This window comes from Myotis yumanensis, unplaced genomic scaffold (genome assembly GCF_028538775.1).
Source record: "Myotis yumanensis isolate MYYU_CA2020_CCGP unplaced genomic scaffold, mMyoYum1.0.hap1 SCAF_12, whole genome shotgun sequence".
NCBI classification, from domain to species: Eukaryota; Metazoa; Chordata; class Mammalia; order Chiroptera; family Vespertilionidae; genus Myotis; species Myotis yumanensis.
The window spans coordinates 17,327,199-17,343,623 of record NW_027223763.1 but is presented as its reverse complement, the minus strand read 5'-3'; the positions used below and the strand labels follow the sequence as shown (position 1 = coordinate 17,343,623).

Genomic DNA, 16,425 nt, shown 5'->3' with positions numbered 1-16,425 from the left:
AAGGACAATTATTTCTAATACTGCCCCGAACTGGCAGGGGCCAGGACTGACAGCTGGCACTGAACGCCCAAGTGCCGGGATATTACCTCCATCTCTCTGACTCCTCCCAAGGGCATGGATGCACCTGGGGCTGGAGCCCTCAGGGCGGAGCAACCTCATGGGCATTTTGCACCTGTTCCTATTGTCTGCTCATCTGCCTACAAGCCCAGGCTACTCAAATCTGTCCCTCACCAATAAGTGCAGGAAGCCGGTGGAGAACCCGCCAGCCCACCCTGTGGGCAAGGCTGTCCCTTTTCCTCAGGGCTGCAATGTTGCCCAATTCTAGGATCGTGTTCTTACATGCCGCACCCGGAGGTTGTGCAATATAGCTGTCCTCCCTTTGTCTCCCCCACGCTTCTTATTCTCCAGGCCTGGAAAGGGAGGGAGGAGGAGAAACCACTGTTACTTAGGGAAATCACGAGCCTCTGCTTTTCTTCTCCGTTGGCTTCTTACTGAGCCTTGGAGTTACATGTCAGTCAGGGAGGGAAGTTAAATACACATTCACTTTGGAAGTCAAATCTGCACTCCACCTGTCAACGCAGCATCGTCACAGTAGGCCCAGGACGGCCTCCACCTAGTGCGTCATGGTTCATGATAGAGAGGCAGCCGTAGTTGCTGTAGGTAAAAGGGATGATCGCGTTACCCACATTGTTCCCCCTCCCCTGGAAACACATGGATTCTGGCCATGGGCTTGATATTGTTCCAGCCCAGTGTTACTATGTGAATCTAAAAGGGGACACAGAGCATTTTTATGAGACCCTCATTAATAAAAATAATTAACCAACGCTGCTATAAATATTCATATTCAAGAGAATGGTCTAAATTCGCAGAATATTTTTCCTGAAACGAACACTTATGACTTTTGAATGCATAAGACTAATGGGACTGAATCAAACAGACATTGCCGGGAACATATACTTTCTAATTAGATGTCAATTAATTATAGGAAAAGGGCTGCTCTACAGTGTTTGACAAGTTGGCCTGGGTCAGTGATCGCTATCCTTTTCATGACCTTTTTCACAGTCAAATTCTAATCCAAACTTAAGTCCATCTCACCCAGCCGGTGTGGCTCAGTGGTTGAGCACTGACCTATGAACCAGGAAGTCACGGTTCAATTCCCAATCAGGGCACATGCTTGGGTTTCAGGCTTGATCCCCATTGTGGGGCATGCAGGAGACAGCCAGTCAATGATTTTCTCTCATCAGTGATGTTTTATTTCTCTCCTCCCTCCCTTCCTTTCTCTGAAATCAATGAAAATATATTTAAAACACACACACACACACACACACACACACGAACAAAAAAACTTAAGTCCATCTCATTGCTTATTGTAAAAGAATGGATTCCAAATTAATTAACAAAGATGCTATAAAAGAAGACACAGAGATCCTCTTGATTTCAATGTCTGGAGGAGCTGTCTCTCGGGCCTCACTCAGAGGAAGATGCAGGCCCAGCCCACGTGATCTGTAGCCCGTGGTCAATATTCCATCATATATCAAGCGTCTCAAGTTCATAGACACCAAACTGGTCGTGTATGTAGCAGGGGAGACGTCAGCAATTCCTGAGTTTCCTCCTTTTGGGGGGTTCCATAGTTACCATCTTGAATCCAGGAATGGGGCCAAGCTGGGAATGGAGAACGTCCACAGGCCCCCACACACCTGGATGGAAGCCACGCACCTGGATGGAAGGTGCTCTATGCAGACATCTGAGAAGCTGTCATAACATCTGCCGCAGCAGCAGTGCATCCGCCCCACGTAGCACCCATCTGCAATCAAGACATGGAGGAGGAAAGAATGTCCATTGGCACACTTTGGTTTTCCCATGGTGCATCCCTGTGAGCAGCCCAGGCACATTCATGAAGAGCTGCATGGGAGAGGAGCCACCACTCTGAGTGGCCAGGGCAGCCATCACTCACCTGGCTCTTCCCCTGGGACAGGAGGGCATCCCCACCACCCTAAGGTGCAGAGTTACTCATGCCGTTTGCCTGCTGAGTGTCCGTTGTGCCCAGGACAACCTCCACCCGTATCCCTTTGACCCTCTCAATCCCAGCCTCTTCATGACCCCAGCCCCATCCTCCCTCCGCTGCACTCATTTCTCAAAAACGGGCTCACATACCACACTGCTAAGAAGGAGAGGAACGCGAGCACCATCACGACAGCCACGGAGCCCAGCCCAACGCCTACCATCTGCTGCAGCGTGAGTGATGAATCTGTGGACAAAACCACACACTGAGCCCACAGTGCCCGGATCACGCCCGCCCAGGAGGCGCACAACCACCTGTGCCCACCCCGTTCTAACCCCACACTTGGCTCCATGTAACAAACCATCCCTGAAATGCCCAGAGAGCCTCCTGCCCCCTGGTTGGCCCTGAGGATGCAGCGCCTCAGGAAAACAGTCCCAGGGTATTTCTGAAAAGGAGGCATAAAACCAAGCCACACTCAAGTCACAAGGGAGGAAAAGACGGACCTTGGAGAGCATACAAATGCAGCACACTGTGTGCTTTGGTTGGTCCTCTCTCAAGTCAATTACACTGGCTAGACCAGCCGTGGGCAAACTACGGCCCGAGGGCCAGATCCGGCCCGTTTGAAATTAATAAAACTAAAAAAAAAAAGACCGTACCCTTTTATGTAATGATGTTTACTTTGAATTTATATTAGTTCACACAAACACTCCATCCATGCTTTTGTTCCAGCCCACTGGTCCAGTTTAAGAACCCATTGTGGCCCTCGAGTCAAAAAGTTTGCCCACCCCTGGGCTAGCCTTATGGGCAGTTTTCCTTTGCATTGAGGGAGAAGTCGTTTCGACATCACTTGGATTTTTTGCTCGAAAAATGATAGCTCCAATAGTTGAATAGAGCAAATCAATCCTGTCTGTTGGTAGAGGTATCTCTCATTTTCCCTATGCATCAGCAAGAGTGGTACCTCCCTGTTCTGCTCAGGTTCCCCTGGGGACAAAATAAGAACATTGATGTAAAAGCTCTTTGAAAGATGTTAATATTTCTATTTGGGGTGCATCACATGCCAACTTCCGGGAGATCCCTGGTTATAAACTGGAAAAGACCCACATGTGAGGTACACATTTGGGCCCAGTAACTGTCATGTTCAGTTACTGTCATGTTCTAAACTAGTGGTCATGTTTTAATTTGCAAGCACTTATTTAGCACTTACTACGTGCCAGACCCTGTTCTAATTACTTCCCCTAACCACCCAGTGGGTACTATTTTTTCACAGCAGCACCTAGACTAGCCTGTAAATAAATGGGAGAAAATGGGTGTACCCCAGGGGCCAAGAATTTGTGAGGCCATCTAGACCTCTGCCAATCACAATTATGAAGGTTTTATTTTATTTTTTAAATATATTGTTATTGATTTCAGAGGGGAAGGGAGGGGAAGAGAGAGAGAGAGAAACATTAGTGATGAGAGAGACTCATTGATTGGCTGCCTCATGCTCGCCCCACACTGGGGATTGAGCCCACAACCCAAGCATATGCCCTGACCAGGAATCGAACTGTGACCTCCTGGTTCATAAGTCGATGCTCAACCACTGAGCCACACCGGCTGGGTTAGGCTTATATCTTGATATAAATCTTATCTGGATTATTTAATTTGACAAGTACACCCCTACTATGCTTTGTTTTTCATCAAACTGTACTTCTGGTTCCCTATTAATCATTCAACCCAATTCCATAAATTCTGATTAAGCACCTAATGTGTGCTGGGTACTACTCCAGTTCTTCAAATGGTCTCCCTCCAGGGTAGGAAATCTGGTAAGAAAAGACAAGTGTACCATTGCTCTAAAGCAGGGGTGGGGAACATCTGGCCTGCGGGCCATATAAGGCCCATGAAATCATTTAGTCTAGCCTGCCAAGGCATTAGGGGTGAGTTAATTAAATGTTTGACCACAGATAGCAGGCTCATTTTTAAGTTGGTAATTTTGTATGGCCTGAGAATGATGTTATAAATATCCAAATGGCCCTTGGCAGAAAAAAGGTTCCCTACCCCTGCTCTGAAGTATAGCAGAATGGCTAAAGAGAGGAAGCGATAGAGATCCTGTCCCATCGAGCAAATAAAAAAAGCTTCAGGAAGAAGGTGGCACTTGATTTACATCTTGAAAAACAGGTGGGACTGTAATAAGGAGAGATTACTGGAAGGGTATAGGGCAATCCAGATGGAAGTAAGCATGTAATTGTATGAGCAAGACATTAAGGAGAGAAGGTAGGGGCCATATCCTGTGAGGACTGATATATAAGTTTGCATGAAGAAGAATGAGAGATGCAATTAGAAAGGTACGTTGGTGTCACACTGAGGCTTGGAAATAAAACTAAAAAGTCATGGAGAACTACGGAAAACTGTCAGGGGAAATAATAAAATCAGAGCTGAAGTCTAGAAATATGAGCCAGGTGGTGGCGCGCAGGCTAGGGAGAAGAGGGAAACCCTGAACACTTGTGATGGGAAATGAGATAGGAGGCTTTTCCAGTCGTCCATGCTGGGAAGTGAACACAGAGATGAAAATCAGAGAGGCATGCCCAGTCGTGCAAAATGTGGGTAGAAAGGGAAAGAGAAGTGACTGACTCAGAGGTTTCTGTCTGCAACTGAAGAATGTTCCCTGATTGCAGTTTATCATTTCCTATGTATTAAATGACCTCGCTTTGCGACTCAAGAAATCAGACTCACAGTCCTTTGTGGCTGGAAGGGATCGCAGAGATCTCGGAAAGAGGCCACTGAGAATCAGCCAAGTTAAATATCATTTCAAGCCATTCGGCTGATTAGTAGCAGATCTCGGGCAAGGAAGCCCAGGCCTTTGCGTTTCCCATCAAACCCACTGCTGGTTCCCTGGTAACCATCACAAAGCCTTTTTACGGGCAATTTGCGAAAGGTAAACATCATAATTCATGACTGGGCAAAGGAAAGAATGGGCCTTTTGCTTGGCATGAGCGAAATGGAACAATTTCTCCTTTTCACAGAAGAGATTGCCAGAGGTTAGTGTACAACACAGGTTAATTATGTACATAGAAAAATGTGTGCTAGCATTCCCCTCGGAATTTCAACATACCCATGGGTGTTCTATTACCTCCAGATCTTTCCAGTCGTTTGAATTCAAAGGTTCAAACTCGCTTTCAGTGTTGGTCCTTAATTTGAGAGGCGGGGGCCGGGGCGGGGGTGGGGGGAGACTGCCAAATGCCACTTAGATATTTCCAAAGCAAAGTCCTTCCTGTTTAACTTAATCATAGTAGAATGCAGCCAACTCGTTGGCTATTTCTTCTACCCAGTTTGAGTGTTTGCCAATCACAGTTGCTGAAAGCAGTGGCATCTGGAAGTTATCAATTCTATGTCTGTCCGGGATACTTGCACATCTCTATTCTTCTGAAAAAAGCACCTCTTTTCCTTGTGGCCACTCCATTCTCACCCTTAGCGCTTCAGGGAATGGACTGGCAGAGAAATGTCCCAGTGTTGAATGTATGGCTGTTTCCTGTGGCTTTCATTCAACTCCAAGAAAGGGAGCTTAGCCTGTCTGCACCCAGAAAGGAATAGCACACATCCTTGTTAAGCAAGGTCCTTATTATGCTGAGTGAAATAAGTCCCACAAAGAAGGACAAATTCTATACGAGCTCCCTTTTATGTAGAATCTAATGAAGCCAAATTCATCAAAACAGAGAATAGAATGGTGGTTGCCAAGGGGTGGGGGAAATGGGGAGATGTTGATGTAAGAGTACAAACTTCCAGTTATGAGATGTTCTGGGGATCTACTGCATGGCATGGTGACCATCGTTAACAATACTGTGTTGTAAACTGGAAAGTTGCTGGGAGAGTAGATTATATATACATATAGGTATATATATATGGTTATTTTGTGAGATGATGGAGGAGTTAAGTAACCTTATTGGGGTAGTCATTTCATAATACACACGTATACCAAATTATACACATTATACACCTCAAACTTATACGATGTCAGGCCAATTATATATCCATTCTATCTCAATAAAGCTGGAGATGAGAGAGCAAGAGAGAAGCCTTCACTCTCTGGCCATCCATAAGCCAAGATGGCTTGTGGTCAGGTACTACCCTTCCCAACTGAAAAACCAAGTCCTCCACCCTTGGTGAAGTTGGTGTGAGCAGAGACAAAAAGAGGAGAAATAAGCTGAGGGGATGAGCAGATAAATGAAGAAAGCCTAATTCCCCAGGTCCCTCTCAGGCATTTCCTGCTAAGTCCCCTCTAATGACAGGGTAGGAATCCCCCCGAAAGCAAGGTTACATCCGCTCTTCCTCACCACCCCAGCCTCTTGTTGTATGCTGCTCTGAAGGGACAGGATGCAAGGGGTTAAACTGATACTGCGGGCTACGGGCAGAATTCCTCAGGAAGTTGCTGGGACTCATAAACCACAGGGAAAGGGTCCATATTCAAAGGTCGTAAAGTTGACAAGATTTCTGGTACTAGCTATAAACTAATGGAATTCTGGGAATCAAGTCCCCTGGCTGGCTGCTGGGGAAATCCCAGCCTGGCAAACAAGGACCTGTCATGGCTTAATCCCTAAGGCAAGTCCCCACCTGGATAAGTGTGTGTAGGAAGCAGGAGGTTTAAACTGTACAGCACTCAGCGGAGCTCCTCCCAGCTCATCTCTTATGTGGCTTTGGAGGAAATAGACAAGGCTACTCCCCACCAGGCAGACCCAGGAAAAGACAGAGGCAGCCCAACCGACTGATCAAGTGACCCATTCTGCGGCCAGGGCAAGGGGCGCTTGCTTTTCCTCCCCAACATGAGGTGGTCATTGTTCTAGGCCCCCTGACTGTGCCCAGTACTGTAGCTTTTCCTCCTTTCTAAGTGAAAGTACTGATTGTTTTTCCTTTCATATTATATACTGTGGTTTGAGAATGGCAGCCGTTTAGTCATGGATTGCTAAACAGATCGTGAGAAGCACATCTGGATTTGATCAAGAGGAATGGAACCATGCCCGGGAATCTTGGTCTTGGAGCTGGAGGCAGTCAGAGACCCCCGTTTGAGTTATTTTCCACTAGGGTGCCACCTGTGGTTGTATGGCGGATCATTCCATCTCCTGAATGGAAGATGTCTTTCTTAATAGTATGTGTGTATGTATGTGTACATGCAAAGCAGCAAATGGCTGACAGCAATGGGCTGCTGTAGCTCTTTGTTGTTGTCTGCCAACATGTTTTTCTGTGCCTCTTTTCTGATGGGGATCATGTCCCTCTCCTACTGCAACGCTGATGGGGTTGTCTATCACATCGATCTGTCCCCAACCAGTCATATGAGTAAGCCCCAAACCCAAGACAGACCAATCATTGTACCCCATTCCTGTTTGCAGTGACTCATCCAACAGACAGTCACATACTCTAGGAGAAAAGGCGTTCCCTGAACTGAGGAACTTTCTGTGCCTACTGAGGCTGCTAAGGTGTGGTAGCTGGGGCCCATCCCTCCCTACCACATGGCTTATAGTGGAAGAAAATGATGCCAACTCATACTTAGAAACAGAGCAGAGACAAGAGACAGAAAGAGAGAATCCCACGCATGGTGCTGAGTCCCAAGTCCCAGTTCCTGGGGTCCTGGGGTTGCTGCTCTTATGGGAATTCCATAAACTCCCACCCTTAGACTCCCCTTCTTTTCAGCTTTCTGCTTAAGCTACTATGAGATGGGTTTCTGTCACCTGTGACCATTTCAAAAAAAAATCTCATTAACATACACTCGATGCTGCAGACTGGACATAGAGATGAGAACAGCGTTCGTAGCAGAAAAGGGTTTTACCTTTCACCTGAGCCCAAACTGCACAGGAGCATCTTCTCACCTGTAACGGCAAACACAGCAACATGTTTAAGCAGATGGCACAATCTGTCCGTCAGCACACCTCACTCTCCAAGTTTCAGCTCTTAATTTGAACTAGAACATCTTTGAAGTCTCATCTAGCTCCAACATATTACATCTCAGCCATGTGATCACCAGGTGTTCAGGGGACTGGCAAGTGACCCCAGGGATCACTTTGATAGCTTTCCATAGATCTCAGAAAGCACACCCTGTGGGTAAACAACAGGAATGGCAATAAGTTTCATTCCCCTTGTCAGCGCTGAGCAACTGGCACTGACCCACAGGAGAATGATGTTGAAAAGATTCTGAGGACAGATCCAGGCTCAGCAAGAAGTTTTGATGCACGTGATAGGCAAGGCTACTAGAACTCCTGGCACATAATACTTCGCCTATAATGATGACACTTATCTGGCAACCACATTTGCCCAAACAGTAGCCAAGAACCAGGAAGAAAGGGAAAAGAACATGTATGGTCCAACCTAGGTTGAGCCAGAGGTTGAGCCAGTGGTTGAGCGTCGACCTATGAACCAGATCACAGTTTGATTCTCGGTCAGGGCACATGCACAGGTTGCAGGCTCCATCCCAAGTAAAGGGTGTGTAGGAGGCAGTCGCTCAATGATTCTCTTTCATCATTGATGTTTCTCTCTCTCTCTTTTCCTCTCTAAAAGCAATAAAAATATATTTTAAAAAATTATTAAGATGGTACATTTTATTTTACCACAACTAAAATTAAATATTTTTTAAAATCACTACTATAATGTTCTGGAACTAGACGGTGGTGGGGGTTGCACAAGCTTGTGAATACACTAAAAACCACAGAATTTCACACTTTAAATGGGTCAATTACATGGTATGTGAATTTTATATCAACAAAGCAGTTTAAAAATGAGTAAGTCACTACTGATTTTAATATGACTATAACACTAATATATTTGAAACCCCTGGGGTAAGTAGTTGCAATTCAAATATGCAAGTCCACATATACATTTTTTCAAAGCCCCTCATCTCCTTTAGTATCCCTAAAAACAGGCACATGTTCCACTCAGCTGTATGAAAAGGAGGTAACAATGACATCACAGGAAAGCTTCCTATTGACTAAAATTTTTATCATAACCTCCCACTTTATCCCCTCTGTCATAGATTCAATGTTTGTCCCCCAAAATTCATCTGTTGAGCCCTAACCCCAATGTGATGATATTTGGAGGTAGGGTCTTTGAAACTTACAGAGTTCGACCATCACAATGTTTATTCCAGAAGACCTTCCATCCCTGGCTGACTGATCCAGGTCATTATATTTATTTATTATGTGATGAGTATTCAGTTCTACATCTCACGAAAGAACCACAGCTGGGGGAGCACAGCCTTTCTAAGGACAGGGGAGAGGAGAGTGGGGCCTGTGCAATAGCCACAGACGTGATGGACAGTAGGCAGGACTGAGCTTAATGTGCCCTCCCCCCAGCTTCCGGGAGAATGAGGGGAGGCTGCAGCCTGGCAGGAGAACGGGGAATTGACAAGAGATCTAGAAATTCCTCTCCAACTCGGGCTTCTGCAATGCACTTGAATGAGGGCGTCTGTGAAGCGTCAGAGGAAGAACCAAAACTGGATCAGTCCAAATGCAGGTCCAACCAGGTCCTCCAGGAAGTTGAGACTATCACCCTCCATAGAGGTTTCACCTGCCCATCCTTTACCAAGGCCAAGGGTTCAACACATTCTTATGGTTATTATGTGCAGTGTCCATCTCAAACACTGGAAAAACAAATGTTCAACCATTCAAATTTCACGTGAAGAAGAAAACAGTTCAGAAGAGCTTTTAAAGAAATATACCTTATTCCATTCGCTTGTGATTCGTAATATAATGCAATAATCATTCCCTGTTTTCAAGGGTGCATTATAATATTTCCCGTAATACAGCCTGTCTCCAATGGAGATCTCCATGGCATCATCTGGAACATGTCTGGCCAGTAGTTCTGCAGCCACATAGCCATCGGTATGAGAAGCATTGCTAAAGAATGAGGTCACCCCTTCAGAGTCACAAGAAAATGTGCTTTGGAGGGCCAGGGGAACCACCAACACCTGATAGGAACTGGAAGGAAAAAGAAAATGTCTATCAGACTCTTGCTTAGGGAGTCATGCATTCATTCATTCATAGTTGTTAAGCACTTGCAATGAGATAAGCACTTTTCTGAGCACTGGAGCTACAACACTGGACAGAAAAAAAGTCCTTGCCCATGTGAGATTTAGTCTGACTGCTCCAACAGTCAAAGGAACTCCAATTTTAACCTACAGCGTTATTGCCAGATGACACTGGGCGAGGGATGTCTTCATGTTCTGGCTACCGATGGACACCAAGGACATCTTTAACTTAGAGAAGTGGTTGTACACATCACCGCCCTGGACATACAAGCCATAAAGTTGATCTGATCAGCGATTTTTCACGTGGGCAAATAAAGCCCAGCTGTGGAAAGGGTGTAGTCGTCACGTGGAGGCTGGCTGTCCACAAGAGTTAATATACTAAGTCTGCAAAAAGGCTCCAGGAAATCACATGGTAACCGAACATGGAACTCATGTGACTTACATTCCCTGCAGCTCACGACTGATAGCAAAGTTCATGTGAAATCAATGAGAAGAAGGGCGAGCACAGTCACCATGGCTTCATCTCATCTGACAACATCCTGAAACAACCAGACTGGCCAAATGTCACATGTGTATTGTAAAACCGTTCCCTAACTGTGGGCACAGAAACACGTGAGCAATCAGATGTCATTTTGTCATGTGTATTTTTATTTATCCCCCCAAATAGAAAACCTGTCAGTGAAAGGAAGTCTAAGAATAAAATTTCACTGAGAATGAATCACGCCTTCCCTTTCGTTGCCCTCTCCTCAGTACATATCACCTGTCTCTGGTGCAGTAATTGTTTGAACATCTGCTTTCTCGATCAGGCTTGAGGGCAGGTATTTGAATGATTTACTCTCATATCTTTGCAACTCCTTACCCCGGTCTTTGGCTGTGACTGACTCCCCACTAATGTTTCCTGAGTTAAAACTTCAGTAAAGAGAGAAAAAACATGCATCAGCATCAGATATGATTACGGTAATTTCCAAAAGTCATTAGGCCACATAATTCTGTTTTACCCATAAATGCACACTTCCTGTTCCACATTCATAATGCCCCATCTCCTGCTTGCTAAAGGGCCATGAGTCACCGGGCTAAGGAAGGGGAGCCCTCCCCCACAGCAGGTGTTGGGTTTGGAAAGTCTCCATTCCAAACATCAGAGGTGTCCTCAGGGCCCTGATTTCCACAAAGTGTGGGTTCACTTTCGGGCCAAGTGTTTTCTACGAAAGGGACAAGCTCAAGCCTGCAGGGCAATGAGGTGTCACTGTCATCACCAGTAAACATTTACTCAGCGCCCACTGGCTACAAGGAAACACCTGTCACACACACTTTCCTGGGGGCTTGGAGGTTTCCCAGTGAATCATGGCTGCAGGGGAAAAAGTAAAAGTTGCAGCAGCTCCATCCTGTCCATAAGCGTATCTTCAAATCCCTCTCATCTTTCCACATAGGTGGTGCTGCTCAAGTGCAAACTCAAGGTTCTCCTGAACTATTTGACTGTGCATTGTCCATTAAAGGCACTATTCACGTGGCAGAAAGCAGTCTCCCCAGTTAGCATGGTCATAATCACCCGAGCTGCTTGATAATTACACAAACTTCTAGCCCCCCTGCCAGCACTACTGGTCAAAATCTCCAGGAGTTTCCCTCAGTGGGTAGAGCGTTGGCCAGAGGACCAAAGGGTCTCGGGTTCAATTCCTAGTCAAGGGCACATACCTCAGTTGCAGGTTTGGTCCCCAGTCCTGATTGGGGTGCATATAAGAGGCAACTAGTCGATGTGTCTCTCACGTTGATGTTTCTTTCTCTTTCTCTCTCTCTCTCTCTCTCTCTCTCTCTCTCTCTCCCTTCCTCCCTCCCCCTGCACCTCAGTCCTCCCTCCCACCCTCTCTCTAAAGATCAATGGGAAAAAAATATCCTTGGGTGAGGATTAAAAAAAATCTCCAGGAGATGACCCTGAGAATTTGTCTTGCTACTAACACCATCCAGGTGACTCCTGTGATCTGGCAAGTGTGGGAGACACCACCATTGAGAGAGCCCAGGAACAGGCCGCATCATCTACCCCAGGTCACCAAGCTAAGGAAGAAAGCCTCGGTCCCAGAGCCCCTGCTCCACCATGTGCCCCCAGCCACTGCCCTTTATCAATAATGCATCGCACACTGGCAAAGCTGCTACTCCCAGCTCAGATCAGACACAGCAGTCAGGCGGAGGACACCACCCCACTGGCCTGCTGGTAACTAGCCCTGATGATATTTGGGGAGCAGTTGGGGTTGTTTGGAACAGGATTGTTTTGGAAGGACTTTTCCCCTCTTTCTCAGCACACCCTCCCTTGAGTCACTGGAAGGACTTTTCCCCTCTTTGTCATCACCACCCTCCTTTGAATGACTCACAGATCTCCACTTCCTGTTTTGGAGGCACGGGCCTGCACAAGCCATAAGGGTAGACTGTCATTTGGCTTTTCTTTGTGCCTTGCATCATTATTTGTTCCAAATATCACATTTTCTCTTGCAAATGCTCTCAGGTAGTGATGTCACAACTTCTGTTGCCTTTATAACAACAGAATTACAGTGCATTCCAGTCACTTGTCAGGAATCAAGAAACAGAACAATTTAGGCAACATCCATCCCTGGAAAGACCTTTGAGCATTTATTGAACGTAAACTAATGGGAAGACAGAAGAAGCCTAAGTTTCATTATCAATGGACACACAAGTGTTCCCAGATGTTCTTTTTTATAGTATCTCATGCTTGGATTGGACTGACGGGTCAAGAGAGATAAAGCCATGTCCGTTAGGTCAAGCATGGCGAGGTATTGTTATCTCCTTGAGGTATGCCTGTGAGGCAGTTGCTCATCTCTCCAGGCAAACCTCTATCTTCCTCTCTTAAAAAGGGGATAATTCTGCTTTCGTGACCCTATCATGACCTTTGTAAATAAAATGCTTAATTGAACACAATGTAGTCCTCCAACCGAGGTAAATTAATTCCATCCTACTACTATCTGGGATTCCAGAAGCAGTCATTAACTATGTGGTATTTTGCCCATAACTCAATACATGAATGAATTAATAGAATTATCCAAATGACCTTTTCAGAAGCCACCCATCCTTAAATGAAGGAAAATATGTGCTGGTTTTGATAAATGTAATGATGCCCCTGATCCACCTCCATTAACAGATACACATGGAGATGTGAGTGTCAAGGATAATGCCTGACATGTCTCAGACTCCCAACCATTGCTTGTCCAATGATCAAAGAAATGGACTGAATTTCTTGACCTGAGCTGCCTAAATGCTGGTCTCTGGTCCTTTGGAAGTCTCTGTATTTGTTTGGAAGGGGACTGGTTGAAATTAAGGGTCCAGTCTGTACCCAACTACTCAGGTGCTGCCACCCGAAGATTCCAAAGCACTCCATGAGGAGTCCTGGGCAGCCCTGGGAAAGGGGCTGCTACTGACCTGATAGGCCCGTTGTTCTCCTTGGCTTTCCTCAGTTTCAGGCGTGGGAGAGGCCCTCCGTGCACCGTGAAAAAATCTACTTCCGGAAGGGGAGGCTCTGAAAACATGTTGAAAAGAAGAAAAGAGTACGATCAGAATAAGTAGAAGCAGGAAGAAAGTGGTCCTCGTGGGGCCAACAAAAGGATAAGTTTAATGTAAGAAGTGATGAGCATATTCGGGTACATGCTACAACATGGATGAATCTTGAAAACATTACCCTGAGTGAAATAAGCCGGACACAAAAGGACAAATACTGTATGATTCCACTTCTGTGAAATAGCTATAACAGGCGAATCCATAGACACAGGGAAGTAGGTTAGAAGTTGCCAAGGCCTGAGGAGGCTGGGTCAGGGAATGTGGAGTTATTGCTTATCGGTCAACAGAGTTTCTGGTTGGGGTGATAAAGACATTTTAGAAACAGGTAATGGTGATAACATTGTAAATGCACTTAATGCCAATGAATTGTGTACTGGAAAATGGTTAAAATGGTACATTTTATGTTACATATATTTTACCAGAATAAAGTAAGAAGCGATACCCGAGCACTGGCAGAGGGTGATGCTCCGGGCATTATCGTTCACTGGGTGGACAGGTCCCTATTTGGTGGAGAAGACCAGCACGTTAGACTTCTAGATCCTTTATAATCACATAGTTCTCTGTCTGTATTTTGCTTTCCCCGGCAATCAAACTCCCCAAATGGATTTTCCACTGGGAGGAGAATATACTAATTGTCTGACACCAGTGTTCTAGCATTTAACCAGAAGCTACCTTCATGTACCAGCTGCCATTCTGCCTTGTGGATGTATTGGCCACTAACCGAATGCACTAGACGTGTCCTGTACATGCCCCATCTCATTTAATCTTCTCAACAATGCTATTGAGTAAATGAGATTTACAGACAGAGGGAGGAAGAGAGAAAGAGAAGGAATAAAATATGAGTATCTCCCTTTCTGGCCCTAAACTCTGCCATAATGAAATCAAGGACTAGGAGGCCAAAACAGACACTATTTATCCAATTAGAATATACCTTTGAGGTAGAAATTCTCACCCCAAATTTTAATAAATAAAAATGTAGACCTTCCTAGATAGTTTTAAAAGCTCTATTGAAAATAGCAGATGGTACATCTACACGATGGAATACTATGCTGCTGTAAAAAAGAAGGAACTCTTACCATTTGCAATGGCATGGATGGAACTGGAGAGCATTATGCTAAGTGAAATAAGCCAGTCAATGAAGGAAAAATACCACATGATCTCACTCATTCATGGATAATAAAGACCATTATAAACTTATGAACAAAAATAAATACAGAGGCAGAGCTGCCTCAAACAGACTGTCAAACTGCAGCGGGAAGGCCGGGGAGGGTAGGGAGGCAGAAGCGGGGAGTAAGAGACCAACCGAAGGACTTTTATGCATGCATATAAGCATAACCAATGGACATAAGACACTGGGGGGTAGGGAAGGCCAGGGGATTGTCAAGGGCGGGGGGAAAAAAGGAGACATATGCAATACCCTTTGTAATACTTTAAGCAATAAAACAATTAAAAAAAAGAAGAATAACAGACAGTTTTGTAATCACAAGAGGCTTAGAGCTATGATAAAGTTATACACCTAGGCGAGGGGAGGAGGGAGCCTATGGCACACAGAAACAGCTATCTGCAAGAACAGGAGGTGAGAGGGTGTGGGCAGCACTTCAGTATGGCGGAGGATGAGTCCAACTGGGTAGAGGCAGGCCATAACGTAAGAGGTGTGGGTGGAGGTCAGATCTAAGTCCTAGAAATAAGAAGTCATTTAAAGATTCTTAGCAGACGCCTGCGTGGCTCAGTAGTTGAGCATCGACCTATGAACCTGGAGGTCACGGTTCGATTCCCAGTCAAGGCACATGCCTGGGTTGTGGGCTCCATCCCCAGTGTGGGGTGTGCAGGAGGCAGCCAATCAATGATTCTCTCTCATCATTGATGTCTCTATCTCTCTCTTCTCCTCCCTTCCTCTCTGAAATTTAAAAAAAAATAAGAACCTGACTGGTTTGGCTCAGTGGATAGAGCGTCGGCCTGCATACTGGAGGGTCCCAGGTTCGATTCCGGTCAAGGGCATGTACCTCGGTTGTGGGCACATCCTCAGTAGGGGGTGTGCAGGAGGCAGCTGATGGATGTTTCTCTCTCATCAATGTTTCTAGCTCTCTATCTCTCTCCCTTCCTCTCTATAAAAAATCAATAAAATATATATTTTTTAAAAGATTCTTAGCAGATGCATTTTTCAGAAGCACAATTTAGACAGCTCATTGGAAGATGAATTGGAAAAGAGCACGTGTACAGGCCATGTAAAATCTAGGTGAGCAGTGCTTGAGGTGTGAGGCAAGTGGTGGCATGGAGACTGAAGAAGAGGACCAGATGGGGAGAGATGGAACAGGAAGTGGTGGAGACAAGGCAGGGGAAGGAATCTGGGCTTGGGTTTTGGCCTCTGAGTCAGTGGTGACGACCTTCATCGAGGTCCAAGGGGAAAGTTCAGAAGCAGCTCCCTACTGGCCCTGTGAAGTTCGACGTGCTTGTGGGATTGTCCAGCAGCCAGTTGGAAACACACATCTGATTGCTTCTCGGCCTCTTGGCTAAGATCGAGTGTAGAAATACAGGTCCAGAGCTCAGCAGCACACTGTGGCGGTGCCATGGAGTCAGTCGTCAGTAGGAGAAGCTATGGTTATTCGGGGGACAGTATAAATGCATCTGAGAAAAGATGGGCCCAGAGGGAACCACTGGGCAACCCAGGCCTCTAGGACCAAGTGGAAGAGTGAGAGTCCCCGTAGCTTTTGTTACGCAGCGCTAAATCCGGGATTTCTTCCAATGTCACCAGGTATGGTCACTCGGATGATGTATGAAACCTGTGGAATTGCTGGGGACCCCAGGAGGCGACAATCAGGGCCTCACACAAAGGTGCTGAAGGTCTAGGTTGTTTCTAAGAGGCGTCCAGAAAGAGAGTCCATAC

At 45.8% G+C, this 16,425-nt stretch overlaps 1 protein-coding gene across 3 annotated transcripts in view; it reads right to left on the bottom strand.

Annotated features, from left to right (window-relative positions):
* Nucleotides 1-238: 238 nt before the first annotated feature.
* Nucleotides 239-16,425, bottom strand: part of SUSD1 (sushi domain containing 1) — a 78,297-nt gene continuing 62,110 nt past the window's right edge. For 2 of the 3 annotated variants that reach the window (XM_070430880.1, XM_070430881.1), the window contains 5 exons: nucleotides 13,407-13,503; nucleotides 9,678-9,936; nucleotides 7,797-7,836; nucleotides 2,155-2,248; nucleotides 239-1,804 (listed from right to left, as the gene is read on the bottom strand). In XM_070430880.1, coding sequence (XP_070286981.1) covers nucleotide 1,804; nucleotides 2,155-2,248; nucleotides 7,797-7,836; nucleotides 9,678-9,936; nucleotides 13,407-13,503 — 491 coding nt within the window. In that variant the 3' untranslated portion in view covers nucleotides 239-1,803. Of the gene's footprint in view, nucleotides 1,805-2,154; nucleotides 2,249-7,796; nucleotides 7,837-9,677; nucleotides 9,937-12,268; nucleotides 12,503-13,406; nucleotides 13,504-16,425 lie in introns of those variants that run through there. The other variant, XM_070430882.1, reaches the window with a different exon arrangement.